The sequence below is a fragment of the Dermacentor andersoni genome, chromosome 1 (genome assembly GCF_023375885.2).
Source record: "Dermacentor andersoni chromosome 1, qqDerAnde1_hic_scaffold, whole genome shotgun sequence".
Lineage (NCBI taxonomy): Eukaryota > Metazoa > Arthropoda > Arachnida > Ixodida > Ixodidae > Dermacentor > Dermacentor andersoni.
Genome location: NC_092814.1, coordinates 142,363,754 through 142,387,156, shown reverse-complemented (window position 1 = coordinate 142,387,156; position 23,403 = coordinate 142,363,754). Strand labels below are relative to the sequence as shown.

Sequence of the window (23,403 nt, the reverse complement as noted above, 5' to 3'; positions counted from 1 at the left end):
GCAACGTCTCTTCGGCAGAGTACACTAAAACATCCGTCATGCCGTGATCGTCGTAGGGCATTCGCCTTGCCATTCGCCTCACGCGCCCGCATCACGCTCAGAACTGCTCGCATTACACGGATACGTTGTGCTTTCTGGCAACACTTTGCTGAACTCCCCGCGTAACAGTACTAGACAGCCAGCTACATGCAAAATAATTCGCATAGCATTTATTCACACAGTGTGCGGAATCTTCATAATTTTTATTTTAACAGTTCTATACTTAGGAATTGAGGCAGTTTTATGATGTGCTTTGCATAAAGAAAAGAACAAATAGCTTGATTTACATATATTTTTTTATTTCGCTCCTAATGCTGAGCTCTAAATACTTTATAAAAACCACATCATCATCTTCAACCTTTGATGTGGGTGCTTGAATCGAAGTCTTTCCGGTGCTTTTGGAAAGCGACCTCTGCAGCGCGAATATATAGGGCAATGAACCGCGCATGTCACGTAGTCAGGCGCCGGCTCCCAAGTGGAACGGTTTCAAGTGGGCGTTTGTGCACGCCGTATATGTGGGCCTCTGTCGCGCTCATTTTTCATGCTGCAACTCGTTTAAAAAAAAAAAAAAAACTTTCGTGAGGGTTCAGCTGACAAGCTTTTCACAAGTGAAATGTATTGCTGTTCTTGTTAAGTATAATATTTTGCGGGTCTGCTTTGAGTGGCGAAGCTTATCTTTAAAGTCTTTTTTTTTAAGTCAAAATCTTTAATGCCATTTTTGTGATGCATTTCAGCAGTGTAGAACCCTGCAAAAACCAAGTGCTTGTTTAAGAAAAAGGAAAAACCGTTGGTTCGTTAGGACATCAGGCAAAAACTGCTTACGTATACATCAATGCACGCAGAAACGTCACTGACGCTGTGCTTTCTCTGCAAATGCAGGTTCTACTGGCGCCGCACTTCGGCCATCCTGGGGCACAGCGAGGCGACAGTTATGTGGGAAATCCCTCAAGATGCCGCACCTGGCGTCTACAGGATCCGGCACTTCGGTCACAGCAAGAACATTCTGCAGGTGGTTACCCCTTACGAGGGCAGCAGTGGTCGCTTCAAAGTGAACCCCTAGCATCCGGCCAGGAAGAAGCGGAAAAACAGTTGCGCAGGAAGTCGTCGCAGTGCCGCGCCTTGCACACAAAGTTGCTCAACGGAAGCGCGACGCCGCCGACTGTCCCGGTCCCTGCGCAACTCTTTCTGCTCAGCGCCTTCGGAGCGCATTCCTGCCCGCTTACTTAATATCAAATGCTGCAAGCATTACTTGTCGTCCTTCGACCTCGATGGCCCAAGGTCTTCGACATCGAATCACAGACGGAAGCCACCGGAGTTGACTCGGTCGTCGTCGGGGGATCAAACACTTATCGAGCCTTCGGCTGAAAAAACTGAGGAGAAGCAACTTGACTCCTTCTCGAGCAACGGATCGCAATATGCTCATAATACTGCTCAAATGAACTCATCTGACAGTTTCATCCATCATACGTACCATCACTCGCCAAGTGACAATAACGGCGGGCAATTATCATCGTCTTCCGATCACTTTTCGCATCATTCATCGCACAAGAATAGTCATCGCAAGGTTGCCTCGCCGTCTATGAATAACTGGAATAATTATGGTTATGGTGGCGCTGCAGGAGGCCGCGCACCAAGTGTCAACGACAAAGAGCAAAAGTACACTTCCACGTCCGGGCAAGCACCTGCTACAGTACCTTGGGCAAGCGACTACCACGCGCGTCCCTCTATTCGGTTCAGGGCTCGGCACAGGCTTCCCTTACCTGCGGAGCGTCGCCAAGTCTTGTCCGCTCTGATTAAACACCCGCTTCACATATTCAGCTATCGTGATCGGAAGCTGCCGTTTCATCTGCGGAACCGCCACCGTGTTGCCTCAAACATCCAAGACACTCTTCGCGCCTTGTCCTCGACCCGTCACCATTGGACAGATCGGGACGACGTGCGGCTGGATTTCTCCGCTTCCGAGCGCCGACGCTCCACTGTCCGACTCCCCGCCCCTCAAAGAGCAGTGGCCATGGGACGAGAAGTGTTGGCACGGCGTCTAGCGCATGGGCGCTTGCCAGCAACGCTTGACAAACTCCGAATGTTTCATAGGATTCAGGGTATATCACTCTCTCTAGCAGACGGCCAGCGATCATGAACCACAGGGAAAGTAATGGACCACGGTTTTTCGAAGCTGCGGCCGGGAAGCTTCGGAAACGTCAAAGCGGCTGTATTGCATGTGATTTTTTCTGAGCCAGCTTGCATTGCCAGTTATCTGGTCACGGTACAAAGGCTGGAACGAGATGATCTATAGTATGCTGCCAAATATATTATTTTTATTTTTGTCATTGTTCTTTCGCAAATAGAGTTTATCTCTTGTCTAAGGTGTGAGGATTACCATGGCTCGCGATTACCATTCTCGATTTGGAGAGTAGCTTCGAGCGGAATGTGGGAGATCTAAAAAAAAAAAAGTTTTAGAACTAGCGCGAGCTCTCTGTCCACGAGAGTGATCTGACGAGCGTTCTCCATTCGCTTGTATGCATTGCTTTCCGTGCGCGTAGCTCAAGTTTAGCTCACCTTACCGTGTACCGACGTTTTCATGTAAGAAGCCGCTTGATGCTTTGTTTTTCACCTCTGCCTCAATTTTTAGGTTGATCTCGCTTTTGGATAAATGCAACTTTTCCGGCATTATTATTTCACTTGTTGAGTAGTAGCAGGTAGAATAATTCAAAGCGGGATGTTTCCATGCGTGCTCGCGCTTTTGGCTTTTTTCTGTGCAACTTAAAGCGAGCTGAAGTTAAGTACTCGGCCTGACACCCCTGACAACTAAAGTCCTTTGAAGTAAACCACTTTCCGTTAAACCACTTTCCGGCTGTAGGTCCCCTTGCGAAAAGGAGTTTCGCCGCTGACGCGCGGCTCGGCGCAGCAAAACACATGGCGCTACTCCTTAAACTGAAACTGACAAAACGTAAAAAAAAATATGTATATCTAGTCAGCGCAAAATATATGAAAAAAAAAAGATGGTCAATTAATTTTAGTCTTCTCACAGCAGAGGTTAGCGTCGCTTATGGTCCGGAACTTTCGATGAGACCATGCGAATTATGCTGCCCCATGTAAGCCACATTCGGACGAAGCCTGTAGCGCAACGAAACTGCCGACGGCCAATATGACGCGACGGTGGCGATCATAATTGTGGCAACCGCTACGACTGTTTGAAAGTATCACTGTAGTCAAAATTCACTTCCAGACTAATTGCCTCACTCATAATCATAAAATTCTTTTCTTTTTCAAGCACGAAAATAATAAATAAGGCACCATTGTGTTTCCTCAGGTTTTCTGTTGTTGAAGGGCTGTTCACGACGTTACACACTTGAGCCCATAAATGAGTTAGCATATCTGCCTTTCGGCAAAGGACATTTGCATAAAAGGATATATTCATTTGTCGTGTGTGACGCTGCGTGAACGCCTTTCCAGTTCCCTATATAGTTGAAAGACCTTTGGAGTGCTCATGTGTCAGGGGTATGAGTTGTGCTTCGCTTCTGACTTCTTACTCACTTACTTTTGTGTAACATTTCATACAGGCGTATGGGCTCGCATTGTGAATGGTGGTCGTGAAGTTTATTTGCGAAATCATGGTGGAGTTATAGTTACTCATCTGAATGTTGCGAAATCTTAGCAAAAATTAACAGTTGATCTCGAATCTTTTACATGAGAAGCTCAGTACTTAACAGAGGCAGTTCTTGGCATGGAAGACTTGAGTGAATGAATTATGAGTTGTGCTAAGACCGTGCTCTTCCTGCCACCATGCTATGATTCCTGCTTTAACGATGGGTCGACTACCGTTTGCATTCCTACTTGCCATTATAATGTGCCACTAGTTGCGCTGCCATGTTACACCACTTTTTTTCGTGACTTGACGAAAGACCGAATTTAATACGTTTGGAATAGGCTTTGAACACGTGTTAGCGAAGAATTTAACTGCTTCAATGTAGCGAAGTATGGTTCGACTAATGTCACAGTAAAAGTAATGCTATACAAAGGACAACAAGCATAATAATTAGAACACCAAGAATAGGGTTATATTAAAAGTCACAGCTTACACAACAGAGAGACTCGGGCTTATAGAAAAGATATGGCTATGATTCCACTTGGTATGACCATTCATATATCCTCAAATTCCTTCACGCGAGTCAAATCGTAAACAGATATCTTCGAAAATTAGAGATATGATTCATTTATTTTAGTAGTAAGATGCCTGAAAAGGTGTCACCGAATAGTTGCCTCAGTGTCACCTATATACACGCGGAGAAGAGTAAAATTGACTTGTAGTTGAAAGTCCTAGTAGTAGTGTGTGACAAAAGCTTTGTGTGCCAAAGGTACATTGTTCTCCCCGCACCCCGTGTTTTTATTATCATTAGAGATTACTTGCAACACATCGCGTTTTGTCAGGAAATGTCATTACAGCTATTTTAAGAGTTAATGATAAAATTTATGTTGCTGACGTACGCGCTAGCCCAATCTAAACGGCTTCATAACGGTGATATATCGCCGATATGAACACGTATTTGTGGTGGTTATTATAAACCTAATGTGGGGAAACGCACTAGTCTCGCAAACCACTACTTCTGTGAATCGTGTTCATGTCCAATCTTCGTTGCCGATGTGCTTCTATGAGCCCAAGAAAAGACCAGTAAGAATCGAATAACATTGGGAAACAAGAAAAGTGATTTCTAAATGCTTTCTTCTTGTTCAAACGTTGTGTGTCCTTACTGTTAAATATGCGTAGACGCTGACGTCAAAAATGCGCAATAGGCGTTAGGAAAAGGCCCATGAAACATTTATCTCCTTTGGAGTAACCTGCAAAACAAATTTCGTAATCTCGTGTTAACATGCCAGCAACGAGCAAGGGTACATGGGGCTTAGTGTTCATTCTGCGAACACGAAAGAAGCGGAGTGGACCATGTCCACCTGGCCTTTAATTTTATATAGTATTTGTGGGTACACAATGACGAACAGACGCATGCTGCTGTGATTCTCGTATAAGGCCAATCTGCAGTGCTTGTTTGGAACGAGTGGGCACACGACGCAAGTGGTACATATGTATGCATACTCGCAGTTGGGCGTTTATATGGTAGTATATCGTGGTCTGACAACAACAAAAATAAAGTACCTGTATTACTGAAAGCGCAGTGTTTCCTAAATCTGGTCACAAGTTACAGGGTGCCTTATGCGCGAGATGTTTTATGGCCCACTGCAACAGCAGGTTATATCACCGCTAATGAAGCTAAAGGTTTGGCGTGTGTTTATTAGAAATTCAAGTGATTGCGGGAAGTTGCGCTTGCGTAAAAAAAACAAAAAAAAAACGCGCGCCGACGTGGCCTACTTGGGTAACAATCCAAGCTCCGACAGAGCGCTTCCCGTGTGGTTTTTTCGCTTCGCCACTGACAGGCTTGCAAGAACTGCCTTCATTATTATGTTCGGTTGACAAGGGATAAAGCTCGCTTTATAAAATGACGTAATGAAGCTAAGTAACAAATCTAATAACACCTCTTTCAACATCGCTGTGGTCTTTCCTTCTCGGACCAGTGATGCAGAAGGTCCCACCTCAGGTCAGAGATGATGAGCAGACGGACCTCTCAGTTCACTAAAATTCCCTGCGAGAGCTTATCATGTTTCTTATACTGAAAGTTTATCTTTATTTCCCTCAGTGCATTACGATTTAATTTATAGCAGGAAGCGAATCACTGGCAAGCATCTCTCGCGAAGGCTTATCGGAAACTGCCGCATAGATGTAAATAATTAATCTTGCATAAAATAGCGAACACTTTCAGCGAACACTTTCAAATTTTTTAAAGGTTGCCTGTGGCAGCTAGATCAATTCCAGTTCATGAGCCGGTTACTTGAAGCGGCGGACACTACTTGCAGAAAAAATTGAAATGCAAAATCGGCTAATTAACAAGAATTCACTAATTAACTTTTTAGCTAATTATGACCATATTGCAATTTATAAATTGTAGCAGTGGACTTAGCAAGGCGGATCCACTTGGAACGAATTCTCAGGACGACACCAGTTTCAAGATATAAATTCCCGAACTTTGCGGACAAATGCAGTGGCGTTCCAGTTACTTGTGTGCTTCAGTGCATGAAACGACGTTCTATTAGCAAATTAATTGGAACGCCAATGCATGTCTCCGCAAAATTCGGGAATTTATATCTCGAAGCTGGTGTCATCTTGAAAATTCGTTACAAGTGGATCCGCCTTGCGAACGCCACGGCTAGAATTTGTAAATTGCAATATGGGCCATAATGTAATTGGTTACAAACTTAATTAATGAATTTTTAATTATTGGTCGATTTTGCATCTAAATTTTTTGTGCAAGTATTGTCCAGCGCTTCGAGTAGACCAGCTCATGAACTAGAATTGTGATATTTGCCACACGCAACTTTTAAACATTTTTTAAAGTCTTCGCTGAAACACCCTGTATGTATACACAACACACTGTAAGTACCCTTGCTATAATCGCTAGGCGAATTTCGCCTTTGAAGCGCTCCTATCTTGTAATGTCGACGTTCAGTGCAGTGCTGCAGTTAGGAGTCTAAGTAGTCATCCAGCAGTTTCTCTAATGGATAACCCAATAACTAGGATGAGTCAGCTTATGCTTTAAGGCCAAATTTACGTCAAATGTTGGTATTCAGGAGTTTGGGCAATCATTATCCGCGCAAGTTCAGCATTCAAGGAAGGATCACGTTTTTCAAGGCCTTGAATACCGAAAACCATTGGAGTTCTCCTGACAGTGCAAGTTAGGGAACATAGTTCGCTATGCGACTTTTTCCCCGCCCCAATTTGACGTGAGGACTGCCGCGCTTGTGTCATCGTGGCCAGAGTTCACGTTGCCCATGCGCATGGAAAGGCCGCAGCGAGCTCTGTTTACATGATCCTGAGCACGTGCTGAAGTAACGACGGCGACAGATATGCGTGAAGGAGTTTAACACCTGGCTGCTCTTCACTACATGCCCACCGTACTCAAACCTTGCAGACAGCCCGCCGGTATATTCTAATCAGTTCCGGCGGGTAGGGATAGTACGGCGTCGCGCGCCAGTATGCGCACGTCGGCATTTCCTCGTTGCATCCTTGCCGAAACGTTTGTGCACCATATTCTTTAGTGATCTTGGTCGATAGTCGATTTTGAAGTGTGTTCTCCGTACGAAACTTTTATGGAATGGGCTCGTTTCCTAAGTACGACCTTGAACACTGTAATAGATGCATATGAAACAAAGGAAGCAATAGAAAGTTGACGCATTCAAGCTAATTACTTAGAATTGCACTGCACTGAATGTTTATTATTAATGTCCGCTTAACCAATAACACAGTTACACTGCGGTGACGATGAAATTTTCGCAGCAGCTGTAGTATTCAAGAATGTATCTGCACTCGCTGCATGTTCACCTTTAAGATATCTTCGAAATCAGTGAGAGCGCGGCTAGAAAGTGTTGTTTATTGAGACAGTTGTGTTTTGAGAATAAACTAAGCATCAACCGAAGCGTCGACAAAAGAAACTTGAAAGATAAGCCTATAGTTAGGTTCAAGTATTGTATGTGTACACATACTCTGAACAAGCGTTACTTGCAAATATATGTGCATCGAAGCTTCCTGCTTGAAAGTCTACGGTGATCACTGCAAGAACACAATATAGGGCTAGTTTCAGTTGTTTCTATTTTGCTGTACGTATGACCAAAGCATATGCTTTCGCAGTAAACATTGGGAGCTAGGTCTAGCTCTTCTAGGTATGCTGACGCTACTGTGCTGGTGATTCACAAGTGTGCTTGTATATTTCCGACCAATTGTACATGTATTTCTGACCGTGCGAGGGTGCGGTCTTTTACATTCGAGCAGTTTATATTTCCTTGGCTTTATAATCTGCGCTGTGCGCAGGAAAAGACAAAAGCCCCTGCTATTTTTGTTCTCATGTAAAAGAACAAAAAGGGAAACATGCCTGCTGCAATCTTGTCATCAGTGGGCGTGCTTTTCCTTGATGCGTGTCGTTTTCTTTGAGCGGCCGTATTCAGTATCCGGATCTTCCTTGTGCGTGAGCTCGCTTCCTGGTCCGGTTAATGCCACGAAGTGCTTCTCTGCAAGGTACAGCAAACACTTTAAAATGACATGTGTCGTCTCTCAGTGTTTATAACGTTCCTGTTGAGCGCCGAGCGTAGCACCCCTCTTTTGTGACCCGCCGTGAAGAAACGGTAGAACATTCAGCGCTAAACTTGTTGTGCCTGTGTCTCTCTTATGAGGAGTTTTACTTTCGTGCAATGAAGCGTTGATTTCGCATATCTGAACGTGTGTACGTCTATGAGTATCTGCTATGCAAGTCAACGTTGCGGGGCGTTTGCTGTTGCTGATGACTCGCAAAGCAACACTTGTGCCTGCTTGTTATATTGTGTCGCGGCACTGTGAATCAATTGCTATATGTTTCTGTCGCGAATTACCGCTCTGTTATGGCCGTTCATGAGGTGTGACCCACGCATGTTAGCGTGAACATGTGGACCCTGTGATCCCTAATGAGTGAACTGAAGTGTATATGTGGAATTGTTAGAGGCGGATATTGCGTCTGTGTGTATTTAACCGACCGCTTATTTCTTCGAACATTTTTAAAGGGATCCCGGTATCAATAAAGCATATATTTTGTTTTTGTTATAACTGCGTGTTGCATTGTATTCTTGCATTATTATATCTTGTCGAAAGCGTATAACGACGCCGCATATGGCCAAAATGGTTTCATCAGTGGCAGCAAGCGAAACACGCCTCGTGAAGTGTTCCTATAGACGCATTTCTCAGCGTCATATTTTGCATCAAGGTGACAGCAAGAAGTTGTTCGTTTAGCACCGCCAGCAGCCGTCACTGTAGCAGATCGTAGGCATGGGTTTAGCACGGGCCGAAACGCCGCCGCCTCTGCGACAGCCAACCATACGTCCAGTTTTGGAACAACTGTAAAGGCCTTTTTATACACGTGGTCTTGATAACTTCATAGGGATTACTTTGGGAAATTCTGAGGCCATCATATGACCACTTCTCGTGTACACAGAACGCTAAAGATGCACCTAGCGCACGTATCAGAGCACAAACACTTGTGCACCCCGGTTGTATGTGCATCTGGCCACTCGTTGCCCTCGGAGCCACTGCACGGATGCACCTACCAGAGCGTGTAACAAGGGTGGGAAAGAGATGAGACTCCCTGCTCAGAGTAATCAAATGTGCGCCAGCTTTTGAGAGAGTGTACCTGGTTTGATCGGCATTCAGGGCGTCCTGAGCTATCGCAATTCATTGCCTGTTACCAGCACCACAAGCTCAACGATGCAGAAAGTCAAGTGCTGGTGTATATTAGAAGCAAGCGAATTATTTGTGCAGCCCGTCATCACAGCAGGGTTCGTGACGGCACATGGACCCGTAGTCAAAAATTTACGCACTAAAAACAACTTCACCAGCGCTGCCAGTTCAATGACCCCTTTGGTATAACATACGACGGGGCTTGCGAGGGCAGCGCTGACAGGACTTGAAGGGGTTGCGGCAGAAGGAAAGGTTACTGTGCATTCAAAACAAAGGTCGTTTCATAGGGTTGATTCGCAACACTAATTGTACGGAATTGTTGTATGTATATTTCGGCATTCCTTTACATAATCGCTAGTGTGGTTTATACTTGCGGTCATTTTATTTTATTGATGCGAAAGCGTCAAATGGTCCACTGAGCGAAAAAGCCTGCGTCTGTAGCAGCGAAACAGTACCTATATTCCCATTGGCTGCAACGCCACGTCACGAGCTCCGCTTAACAGAGCAGATCAGGCGAAACGGAACACGTTCTGCCGCGCTACCTCGCCAGGTGTTGCATGATTGTAGGTGGTATCGCCGCCTCTCTTTAACCCCCACTGGGCTTAGCTGCTGCGCACGCCTGCTGGCCTTGGTGGCCGCTGCTGTTTCCTCGGTCTCTATTCGCGCAGGACGTCGCTGGCACGTGGCGTTTGCACTGTAGGCTGCCGCTGCTTGCTGGCTCGGGCAGCACGTGTACCGCTGTGGAGTCTGAAGCGCCCATGTATACATCGGCGGCGGCCGCAACTTCGGCGGCAGCGAAACGTGGCCGTCCACGCCAGTACACCGCAGACGAAGTAAGGGAGCGGACGAACGCAGCAAAACGAGCGAAGAGGCAGGGGCACGTTGATGCGATTCCCTGTCCCCCTCGCACAACACCTGGCGCGCTAACGTGACAGCGGGTATTCTTATTCGCCCGCTCTGCTCCGTTAAGGCTTGCATGTGCAGGCCGAGTTCTTGATCAGCGCCGTATTCAGCCATAGCAGAACGCGTGCAATGCGCACTGCCCCTGTGTTGGAATTCGATGCGCTTAATATACTCGACTACGTAGCATGGTGAGAACGTAGAAACTGCAAAAATAAATAGCCCGCACCAATTTAATCGCAAAAGTAAATAATATGCCGCGCAGATAAACTCGACAACATTACTCGCTGCGCAAAACTCGAAGGACGGCTCAGCAGCGTTCAATTGGACATTAATGCTTTCCCATTCACAACTCATAAGTGCATAGGTGTCCTCGGATTTTTTTTCTTCAATCACTGCAATTTAAAAAGCCGTATGATGCATGCTGCTGTTTCCATGGTTCCGCTTGCTGTCCTCTCTGTTCACACTCCACGTGCTTAAACCGCAGTGGACTGCATTATTTCACGTTTGAGATAAGTGTGCCGGGACTGCGGTTTCGCACACGCTGATTAGTGATTCCACTTGGAGGGTTTTTGCAGCCTGAATGGGCACACGCGCCTGATCGTAACGGACTGCAAATGGTCAGCTAAAACTATATTCTAATAATCAGCAAGAAAGAAACGGCAAATGTTACAATGTATACATAAACCTAAAGGAATAAATAAGCTCAGAGCATATACAGGGTGTCCCAACTACCATGCACCAAGATTAAAAAAAAAAAAGCAATTGCTTTACTCAAAGCAACTGTAGTGCATATTGTTTACAGTGCAGTGCAGTAGCCGCCAGTAATTTTTTCGTTACTGATGTTTAATTAGGTAATTGTAATTTGCTAACTCGAGAAGTGCTGTCCTAATTATCGAAGTGCCATTAAGACATTCTTAGCCCCCCCCCCCGAATCACCTCTAACTGCGATATATTCAGCGGTACCGACAACCTGAGGTGACTCAACAGACAGTTTGTCTCGGTGCTCCTTGAAGCAGTGACGCCAAATCAAGTCACGGACGTCAGAGTTAACACACTAAAAAATATCTTGGCAATTGACGTCGTACATCAGACTGCACTGCGAACTTTGAGAAAACTTACGGAACTTGGCGACATGAAGGTCCGCTCGTATATTCCTCTGGACAGTGACACCACTACTGATGTCATCTACGACGTGAATGTCTCCATCTCCAGCGCTATTGCCTATACTAGTGAAGCCAGCCGTTGATGGCTTTGCCATAACTCACGTGTCTCGTCTCGGTGCATCCAGCTGTGTGAAGGTAATTTTCAAGGGCGAATCTCTTAACTCACACGTCAAGGTAGGCCACTTTAGACACCCCGTACGACCATTTATCCGAAGGCCACTCCAATGCCGCAATTGCATGAAGCTGGGGCACGTAAGCGCTGTGTGCGAGAACACGAGAGTTTGCTCGCTCTGCGCAGAGCCCCACGCTGCAGATTCCTGCGTAGCCACGGTTCTCAAATGCCCCAATTGCATTAGGTCCCATGATGCTACCTCAAATGCCTGCCCCAAAATGAAGAAGGAAGGGGATGTCTAGAAGCAGATGGCGAGAGACCGTTCGTCTCGTCGGGAAGCTGTTGCGGCCCTTAGAAAGCGACGCTCCCGACGCCGTCCGACTTCAAAGAACGCAGATGCCACCGTGAAGAGCGCGCTACATCCGACAACTCCTCCTCCTCTGCCCCATAGGCCTGGCGGAGTCGACTCTAAGGTCGTGCCACACAACACCAACACTGAAGCTAGGTCCGCGCTACCAAAGCGACAGTTCCCGCCACAACCGCCGGGGCCACAGCCTATGGCACAGCCGATGCCACAGTTGAAGCCACAGCTGGTACCACAGCCGAGGCCACAGCCGATGTCACAGCCAATGCCACAGCCGGAGCAACAGCCGGAGCAACAGCCGGAGCCACAGTCACATCAAAGGATGCAGCGCACCACGGTGGAGTCCACATCACGGACTCCCGATAAATTGTCTGAAGAAGACCGGAAAGTGGTTGTAATGCTTCGGTCCCTCATCAATACCCTTCGTGTACTTTTCAGCAAGTTGCATACTGACACGCCGAGGTTGCTTAGTGGCTATATGGTGTCGGGGTGCTGAGCAAGAGGTCGCGGGATCTAATCCCGGCCATAGCGGCCGCATATCAATGGGGGCGAAATGCGAAAACACCCGTGTACTTAGATTTAGGTGCACGTTAAAGAACCCCAGGTGGTCCAAATGTCCGGAGTCCCCCACTACGACATGCCTCATAATCAGAAATTGGTTTTGGCACGTAGAACCCCATAACATTTTTTAAAGTTGTATGCTCCGTCAGGGCGAAGTGCAGTGCAACTGTTGGATGTTTTTAATTCAGTGCTTGCAAGTCTCCAGTAAGCCCCATAGCTCACTCACCGCCTCCTATTCGGGCATAACCACTGGCTCTTTGGTTGTCCCAGATGTCATCAACGCAGATCACCAGCTATAGATGGAACTCCACTTTGGTGTCACGGTGCTTCACTGCACACACAGTCAACACTTCCTTCTTCTTTCCTTATTTATATTCCCTCTTTCCTTCAGCTCCAGTGTAGAGTAGCAAACCGGACTCTATCTCCATTGCTATCTCTCTCTCTCTCTCTCTCTCGTTGAGACAGCGCATCACCCTAATATTTGTACGGAAGGAGCCCCAACAGCCGGCCGAAGTAACGCGACCGAATGATCGCTCTGACTACAGACGAAACGGGAAAAGAAATGGAATATGCATAGAATGTTTAAAATCTCGCTGAAACACCCTGTATATATACACACACACTGTAAGTATCCTTGCTATAATCGCTAGGCGAATTTCGCCTTTGAAGCGCTCCTATCTTGTAATGTCGACGTTCAGTGCATTGCTGCATTTAGGATTCTAATTAGTCATACCGAAGTTTCTCTAATGGATAACCCAATAACTAGGATGAGTCAGTTTATGCTTTAATGCCAAATTTACGTCAACTGTTGGTATTCAGGAGTTTGGGCAATCATTATCCACGACCTACACGCGCATACACGCACACACACGCACGCACGCACACATTTTTATGTGTGCTTTCGTAAGCGCCGTTGAACACCAGCTGCCGCCTAGAGAATGTGCTCCTGTGAGCTCCTTCCCGTGAGCTCATCTGACGTCGTCGTCTCGATCATGTAACCACGATCTTTCACATAACCCCAAAGAAAGAAATAGAGTGGAGAGAGGTCAGGGGACCTAGCCGGCCAATTGACAGGCCCGTGCCTTCAATTAAGTGCGCATGAAAAGTCGCCTCCAGCCTGTTTCGTGCTCGCCAGCTTCTGTGTATACTGGTGCCCCATCTTGCTGACACCACAGAAGTGGAACATGTGACAGCGGGACTTCGCTGAGAAACTCATCCACCACTCCTTCAAGGATTTCGTCCACGTAACGCTGTCTAATCAGTGTGGGATCGAAGAAGATGGGCACAATGGCACCGGCGTAAATTCCGCACCACACATGAACGACCACTGGTACTGGTGCCGAGTGCGCTTTAAACGCAGTGTGGATTGGAATCACTTCAATAGTGTGCATTATGCAAAGTTACCTGGCCGTTTCTGCAAAAATTTTCTTCATCTGTGCACATAACGTTTCACAAAATGTCCAGTGAGTCATTGAGTTTTGTGAGGACTCAGTTCAAGAGAGAGAGAAAAAAGAACATTTATTCGGACCATCGAGGTGGTTGCTCTTGAGGTCGAGTGGGTTCAAGAAATCTAGACGACACTGCAGGTCCCTATCTTCCAAGCATTGGTGCAAGTTAAGGTGGTACGGGTGAAGGGACGAGTCATTGAATCCTCCAAACTACTGACTTGGAAAGTGGTGCCTGGGCGGCCATCTCCCGCGCGCTAGCATGAGGGTTTGAGGCCATAAATGCTAGAATATCCGTGCGTAGGCTAGGACTGGAGTACTCCTAGGAATGGAGTACTACGCCGCTGTTTCTTGAAGCTGCCGGTTTGTCTCAAGTTTTCCTCATTTCTGATGATCGTCGATGTGTTTTGTCTACCACCAGACTTCCATGAGTGATATATCGTAGCGGCCTTCCTCTTGTTGCCATTTGCAGCTCCCAAAGCAAAGATCATGTTTGCCTCCTTCTCATTAGAGAAGGACATGGCGAATGGGACGAGACAAAACGAACATTAAAACCTTTGCACTGACGTTGTCAATTCGCCTTTGTGGTGTTAGGCTTAAAAAAAAGAACCATCAGTGCACTTTATCTAGCTAAGACAACAGCTATCACAGCTTGTTTCCAATTAACACCAAATACGACGTGTTGCTTCGGCCGGGGCGCGGTAGATGAGACAATAGGTCGATCACGATGGTTTTCTTCATTTCGTTCTGGCTAACTCAGAGGGAGCCTGTTCGAGGGCGCTGCTTTCATGGTGCGGGTGGGTGCACAGTTACGTCGCATTTTCGATAATTAGCGGGGTTTATTTATCAGTCAGAAAAAATTTGTACGCAATTAGTACGTAGCTGAATATACCGCAATTAGATGTCCGTTCGCTCTTCCTACAAATGCCTCATTGATAATCTGCTAATTATTACAGCATTCTCGAGTTGGAAAATAATTACAATTACCTTGCGAAAAAGTAGCGAAAAAATTACTGGTGGCTAATGCAGTGCTGGAAACAATACGCACAGGTTTTCTTTGAGTAACGCGATCGCTCTTTTTTAAAGACTTGGTGCATGATAGTTGGGACAGCCTGCATAGGGAATACGTACTGAGCTCGATCCGCGAGGTGCCGTCAGCGTCGCCGGGGCAGCCGCGCCATGTTCACAGTCGTGTCAGTCGCGGAGCGTGGGAAAAACGCCAGCGGTCTTTTTCGCGCGACCATCTGATCCCTATATTTGGGCCCACCGTTCGCCTTGTGGACACATTCAGTCGCTGATATTTAAGCACGGACGTTTCAGTGGTTCGTGCGCAGTGCTGTTGGTATTTGTTTATTGAACAAATATACAGAACATGAACAGGCGCAATGTTTGCGTATCCGGACAGACTACGCGCCGTGGCCGCACTTTGGGTGCTATGGAAAGCACGTGAAGGGGAACCGACAAGGATGGTGGCTTGATGCGCGCCCAATGTTACAGGTCACTTGGATAACAGTGCTGTAGGGTAGCAGAGCGCTCGTCCGCTCGTCTACCCGTCATGGCTGCGAATGATTGTTCGCGCGGCTGAGCGCATGCAGGGCCCGTGCGCCGTATCTTAGAGGAAATCTGTGGCCATGGGGGCTATTCTGGGCATCGTCCAATTAATTAATTAAATTAAATTTTGTAGTATTGCGTGCCAGAACCACGATATGATAATGAGGCACGCTGTAGCAGGGGACTCTGGATTAATTTTGACCACCTGGAGTCGAATGGGGTGCAAGGGCGCTTTTGTATCTTATCCTCATCGAAATTCGGCCACCGCGACCGGGATTTGATCCCGCGACCTCGTGCTTAGCAGCGCAACACCATATTCACTGCAAAATGCAAGAACGCCTGTGTGCCGTGCATTGAGGGCACGTTAAAGATCCCCTGGTGGTCAAAATAATGCGGAGTCCCCGCCTACGCCGTGCCTCATTATCAAAACATGGTTTTGGCACGTAAAACCCCAGAATTCAATTCAGTGAGAGGGATACCTACATCAAAGCCGAGAACTTATAGTGTGAATTAAGCCGAGACTTATAGACCCCTAAAGACTAAATTCCGGCACGTCTCGAACTGTGCTCCCGAACACTTGACCAGAAAGAGCAGCGGCTGCTTTTGAACCGGCATCCTACTCCCCAGCCGCCCCGGCTGGCAGAGCTCCCTACGACATCATAGACATCACCAGACCATGGCTATTCTAGGGCCCGTATTGGCGGCCAGACGAGTTCTGGGGCGCAGTATGAATACTCCATGAGGAGGGGGCACAGATTGTATCGCAAGTGGTCGAGAGTCGTTCAGTCCATTACTTGCGTTTTATGGTGGGGCCATAGCTCGTGTGAGCGTCTGTGTGAATGCCTCCAATTGGCGCATTTCCTTTTCCTCTGCACACATTTGCCTACAGACATGAGGCCCAATTCACGAAGCTTTTCTTTCATAAGCTTTGTTTACCATTGGCGTTCGTTGATCATATGTCGAACATCATGATAGGCTGGCGTCTGTTCTCCCGAACAGTTCTAGCGTAAGAACGCGCTTGTGATATACGTACATGCGCCCTTGGGCACGTATTCATCCTTTCGTTAGTTCTTCACGCTTAGTGTCGGGAAATGTATGAGCATTGCAAAAAGACGAGCGTGGTGCCTAGGTCCCGCGGGGACGATAGTGTTTACAAATTATTAGACCGATGTAACGTGGCAAAAGCGGCTCAAAATTCAAACAAAAGTCCGTGCCATCCTCTTCCAGGAGGTGTCATTAGCCCCGCCAGCGACCTGACGCCACAAACGTAGCGCTTCAGCGTCACACACATAGTGCCTGGAGTGCATAAATAGCCAGAGAAAAAAGTAAAGCCAGTTCGACGGAGTGAAAGCTGTGAAAGCGCGATTTTCATGAAAGTCTTTTTATTATTAAAGGCTCATTATTATTTTTGTTTATTAAAGGCTCATTATTATTTCGTTAAACGGGCAAGTTCGTTGTAAATCTTTCGATTGTCTCGGCGCTCAAACTACATGCGAAGGAGTGTGGCGAGGCTAAGATTACCTCTTCGCTATACGGGTCATTTCGAAATAATGATGTTCGTCGAAAAGGCAGTCGACAGTGTGCATTTGCATCACAAAGACCGTGCGTGCGTGTCCTCGCCAGAAAGTGCTCGACAAAGCTGGCTTCTCCACTATAAGATTACGTATGGGGTGAAGCCACAGTGTAAGTGAAGCATACTCATACCCAGCGTTTTACGTGTCTAACACCGAAAATACTTACGTCTGATTGTAATCGAAACCGTGACCATAAAAATGACAAGTGACACTATAGGTAAATAATAAACAAACAAAAGACCAACATCCGGAATGAGTTCTGCAAGTACTCGTAATAAAAATACACTAAATAAAAATCAGATAGTACTAGTAGTAAAAAGATGGATAAAAAAATATTTATTATTGAAGTTTATAGCACGCTGGCCTATTATGTAAGGGAAAATGCAAATCACACTCGGGAGTATTATTGGTCTGAGTTCGTGATGACTTGTGAATATGAGCTCTATGAACGCGTCAGGGCGCGAAACGCAATCATATCGCAGGCATCCGTCGGCGTAAACTACACCTGCTCACACAAATTTCCCGTATATATTTAAAGTACTGAAGTGAAGCCAAATGATAGTTCTTGTCGAAATATTTAGAGAGCCTACTATTAGTTGAAGAGACTGTAGAAAACCGATTAATCGGTTAATCCCATATTCTTGAGTATACTTACGTTGCCGACTCATAACACAAGATCTGCATGCAGTATTTTAGTTTACGTTTTGCCTAGACCGTATATGTATACGGCGGAAGACTGTTACGATTTGGCGGTGATCTCACTTGAAATTATGCAAGTACATGCTCACCTAGAATTTGCAGACAATCTTGATTTATATATTTTTTTAAATTCTTCAATTTCCAAGTGCAGTCGGATTCGTGAAATCAAATTGTGTATCTGGGGGGTGTTATCAGGTGAATTGGTGTTGCTGTTGCTGTCCAGCGCCAGCGCTAGGCGGCAGACTTGATTTTCAAGGGGGAAAAACGGGTTGCTCTTAGCTCGGACGCAAATACGCCGCCAACAAACTTTACATCAGTTTCGCTGCGCCGACGTTCACGCGGCAGTGAATCAGGGCCCGTATTTACAAAGCTGTTCGGTCGTAAGTTCCCTTTGCCATTGGTCGTCTGCCTTCGCTGAGCTTGTTTTTAAAATATTGGCAAGGCGTAAATATAAACTCACTAAAGTATCTTGATGTTCGTTTGGACGTGTGCATTTTGGTGGTAAATTTGAAACCTGCCAGTTACCAAAACTTTATTAATCACAAAGGTGCACTCATTTTGTGGCGGTTATCTCGAAACCTGCGCGTTTTTCTGGATGCCATGGAATCTCACGTTGCCTTACCACTCAGTGGCTTCATTTTCGCACTCAGAACTTGTTCCGGAGTGACAGTGAAAAGTTAATCCAAGCATTAAGATTAAGTATTATCTTGCTGAACACTGTGGCTTCCCGAGAAAGCAATGTCTGGCTCATCAATTAATCCAGTTAAAGAACACCACCGTGTGTCTCAGGTCATTTTGTTAAAAGCGAAATTTGTATGCTTGCCTTTATTAACGACAACCGTAGTGTGAAAAAAAAACAACAACAAATATGCAGGTTCAACGCAATGTGGGATCAATGTTCTGCGAAACATATTGCACGCAGCTAGCTATCCAGCATCGTTTGGGGTTCTGCGAAGCGTTAATAAATGGACCAACTCGTTTTTGTGTACGCCAGGCAATTTTGTGTGACGCGAGCGTGTGCGCCACGACAGCAGCAAGAAGACGACGACAACCACGTTAGTATGGCGGTGATGGCATCCACCACCTACGGTTATCGTTTTCTGCATTTCTACATTTCAATCAAACATAACAATTAACTTCCCCTATGCTTCCTCTGGCTTCATCGTCTGTTACCTCATATTGTTGTCAGTTGTTGTTGTCATATTGTTGTCACTTCATATACTTGTCAGGAAATTTAGTAAAGGCTTTGCGGCACATGATGCTAGTTGTTGTAGTAGTTTTTGTTGTTGCATTAGTTACTAAAATAAGACTATAATAAATTTCTTCTGTCAATGTGGTGGCGTTCTTAATTATTCGCGGAATACAAAGTTGGATTGGCGTCTAAGTGGCGTCGATTTCTACGTCTGCTGTTTCTATGGTAGCAGACCGCAATAACTTAGCAACAACGAAGGAGGGTTCTTGCTTTCGCTCCCCGTCCCTATCTTTCCCTTAATATTACCACGTTTTTCGTCAGCTTTAACAATTAAATGTATTATGAACCTAGCAGCGTATGTGACAAACTTTTGTCCACGTTTAATTAACAATTAAGAAGTGTTTTATGATGTGCAAGTATTCCACCAGCTTGTCAAGAGCTGCGACGGAACTGTATTCGCCACTGGCTGAAACTTGAGCTCAGGAAGGTACAATTAAGCGGACTACAGTTAGCTCTTTTTTTCACCTCACGCCATTTTATCTGCCAGACTATGCTGCCATTGTTCAAGACGCAAGAGCGGTTCTTTTTTTACAGCTCCTACCAGCCTCCTTTCACAAGTCGTAACGACACTAACGTCATTGTTAGCGCCCCGAAATCCCCCACCTTAAGTACGCCCATCAATACGATCATCATTGATATTGAATACGTTCACTGCACTTAATCCTGATATTAAATGATACCCCGTCATTGCGACCCATTCGCTGACATTCGCGCACACTATATCATGCAAGCATGTCAAGTTTGTGCTTATTCACACTCACTCCCTCCTCGCAACCCTGTTTTCAAGGAAGTAATAAAGAAGAAACTCGGTATGAAAGGATGAATCTCTCGCGCAATGAATGGTCGTCCGTCTGCTGCACCGCGTCTCACGTCGGCGCCACCGCATCTTCGCGTCGTCACGCACCGCCGCAGGGATCTGCGAGCCGTGCTCTCTTCGCACGCCTGCGCCGTCGACATGTCTTCTCTCCAAATCGATGCTCGTAAGACCAGCACCATAAACAAGAGAATCCGCTATGTGTGTGCGATGCACTGTTTCTAGTGAAGGTGTCCCCGCGTTGTAAATAGGGGGTGGGGGTTGAGTAATGCAACTCAGGCGCCACTCGAATGTTTAACTTGAAAAAAGGGGTACCAGCGAAACACAAAGGACGCGCACACAAGGAAAAGGCGTTAGACACGGACGGACGCTGGCCGCATCCGGACGTACGCTACCAGCGGACGACACGGACGCTGGTAGCCAGCGTCCGTCCGTGTCTAACGCCTTTTTCTTGTGTGCGCGTCCTTTGTATTTCGCTGGTACCCCCTTTTTTCAAGTTCATCATGCAGCAACTGGCCCAAGAGCTTGCGCTAATGCACTTGAATGTTTATTCTCTTCAGGAATTCTGAAGCCCGCAATTTTGTTGGTTGAATAACCATCGTACATAGGCTTGTTTTTTTGCGCCAAATTCTTCACCGCTCAAATTATAGTCTTAAGTTGAAGTCGGCAGGAGGAACAAAATAGCAGCGACCCTACAGCCGCTGTGCAGGTGTCCCGCGAGAAATACAAGTCATCTATTTCCGGCCCCGCCTTCTGTGCGACCTTTCTGTGGACGAAAATACTTATTTTTTAAAGCAGCACAGTATACTTTTGTCTTAAGAACTCCATGTCTGACTCGAACAAGGGCTTTTAAAGATGCTGTCGGCTTTCGCTAAGCGTTTAACATTTACTATACCTTCGTGCGCGAGACTGTTTGGCTCCAGGGAGGTGATCTGTTAAGGAATGCGAGGTAGAATAAATTTCACTAATCAAAGCCTGCATTCAGACGAATACAAGGACGTTTATTCGTTTAGCACCACATTAAGGGTATTGTATATGAGAACCTAAAGGGGGCTCCATGACGCCTCTCGCTAGCGCAGCTTCCTCTTTTTCTTTATTCCGATCATCAAATAGCAGTGCGGAAAAGTACAAGAGACGAACGTTAGTACAGAGACACAGTGTCGTTTATCTCTTCCACGGTCGTCCCTTGCTTTTTACGCGCTATTATTTGATTATCATCAATAACTAACTAGCCCAAATTTCAGCTCTAGTGAAGTTCTTCATCCCGCATTGTTTTCCTCTTGGCCCACGGCATCGACAGAACTCCTACGAGCATATACAATGCGATCAAAATTAGACTTCCCACGCTTAAACCTGATGTGTTCTAGAAAAATCGAAGCTTTGTTTGCCTACCCTCACTGCCCTCTATAATTGTGAGCCTGCATAACGTTTATTATTTTCTTTTTCACCGTTCAACCTATGAATGTGCTCTTCTCTCCATTCAAATGTCTCTCTAGGGCGGTTTCTAAACCGAATGAAGTCTGCATCATAACACACAAGTGGCTACAGTATCAAAACACAGGAAGGGAGGAACGTGCACGCCTAAAGCGCCAGTATGTGCTGCGATAAACCCATTGGTTTATGAGCACTGCGCATATTAAACGATAAAACTCCGTGCGCGTTATGTTCTATGGTGTATTAAACAAAAACCAAACAATAAACGACAACCAAAGGGTGCAATCGTCAGCAGTCTTTTCTGGCTCCAGCGCGTCATGAGCTAAGATAGTAGTTGTCGATATCGCTTGCAAGACTTGCCAGCGAAAGTGATTTGTCACTCGCACGCGATCATGAATTTGGACACTTTTGCGAAACCGCGGCCTCAAAACGCGTGACGATTGATTTTCGAAGTTTCCTCGAGAGCCCTCTATACCTCAACGACCGCGCTAGGCAGGATCTGCGGTTTATTCGCATGTCTCCTAACGACGCGTGCTGACAGAACGAACGAAATTCTCGGGGTTTCATGCGCTACCACATCCAAGCGCGCCACATGAACTGATTTTACGCCATATTTTTCTACTGAACCTCCTTTCACATCTCTGTGCGCACGCCGCCTAGAATCCCTCCGTGCTATATAGCATAGAAAAGCGCGGTTGCTGAGCTAGGCAGCCGGACACAAGAGTCAATTGTCAGACTCAAGAGCGAAAACACGCACTGCGTTCCCGCGTGAACCCTGTTCTGAAGGTAGGGGTTCCAGGGCGCCTCGACGTCTCTATGTCAAGCGGCTTTTCGGAGGTTATCGTTTCTTCGTGTCGATGCAGCGCAATAAGCTAAAGGGACGGTTTAAGCTGGTAAACTTGGTGGGGGTAAAAGCTGGTAAACGTTTATTCACGTGTTACGGCAGGATATTACATAGTTATGAGCCTCTAATAAACTGCCATACTCTGTCGTCTTTTATAGTGCTCCTGCCGCCTCCCCCCCCCCCCCCTTACCCTTGATTTCAAAGTCCTGGAAGTTTTCTGGAACGTTTACAGCCAATCAGGAAGTTCGATGCAAGATGTGGCCTTACAATGCGTGGCCTTGTGGAAAGAAGGGTGCGCAAGTGAGCGCACGGCGCGTTGGACCTTCCTCGAACTTGCCGCCAGATTCGCTTCGTAAAATAAAAATTAGTTTTCTGTACTCCGATTCGCAGTTTGTGTGTTTGGTCCTGATTCCGTCTTTGTTTCGTGGGCTGCGAAACTTTGGTAATGCAGCATCGCAACTAGCGCGACGTTGAAATTTGGTGAACCCCAGGGTAGGATGAATGTAGGGAAAATTATACACATGCACTGTAAGGATGAATACGACACAAGGCTGAAACTTGAAAGCGTCGCCCTGATGCCATAGCTTACGCATTTTCCGTTTGCACTAAGTCATTGTGCTCGATTGGTTGATTGCTTTACTGATTATTATATTATAATTGTAAGCAACAAATCTGTTGCCGGCTTCTCCGAAACGTGCACTTGTTAACGTGATTCGGTGAAGTGAATCCTCACAGCTATTAAGAGTTCACTACCACGCGAGGGCGACTGAGCAGAATTAAATAATTTGTAAATTTGCAAATGCTTACTTGTAACGCTAGCCTAGCAGGACTCTTTGAGGAACTATTAGGCATTATTTAGGATATCATTGGCCTAAGTGAGGTAAGAAGAACTGGTGAGACTTATACAGTGCTGACAAATGGCCACATCCCCTGCTATAGAGGACTTCAACATAAGAAGCAATATGGAGTAGGGATTCCTAATCCATAGGGACATAGCGGGCAACATTGACGAATTTCGCAGCATTAACGAGAGGATAGCAGTAGTCGTAATAAAATTTAATAAGAAGTATAGATTAAAGGTAGTACAAGCCTACGCTCCAACCTCCAGTCATAATGACGATGACATAGATCAGTTTTATGAAGATGTTAAATTAGCGATGAGAAAAGTACAAACTCTGTGTACTGTAGTAACGGGCGACTTCAATGCAAAAGTGGGAAAAAAGCAGGCTGGTGAACAAGCAATTGGCCACTACAGCGTTGGTTCTAGGAACACTCGAGGAGAGATGTTGGTATAATTCGCGGAAAGGAATAAGCGGCGAATAATGAACATCTTCTTCAGGAAGC

At 46.2% G+C, this 23,403-nt stretch overlaps 1 protein-coding gene across 1 annotated transcript in view; it reads left to right on the top strand.

Annotated features, from left to right (window-relative positions):
- The window catches only part of CDase (neutral ceramidase), a 151,163-nt gene extending 142,447 nt beyond the window's left edge, over positions 1-8,716 (top strand). Inside the window, exon 18 of the mRNA XM_050192048.3 lies at positions 919-8,716. Coding sequence (XP_050048005.1) covers positions 919-1,099 — 181 coding nt within the window. The 3' untranslated portion in view covers positions 1,100-8,716. The remainder of the gene's footprint in view (positions 1-918) is intronic.
- Positions 8,717-23,403: the final 14,687 nt, after the last annotated feature.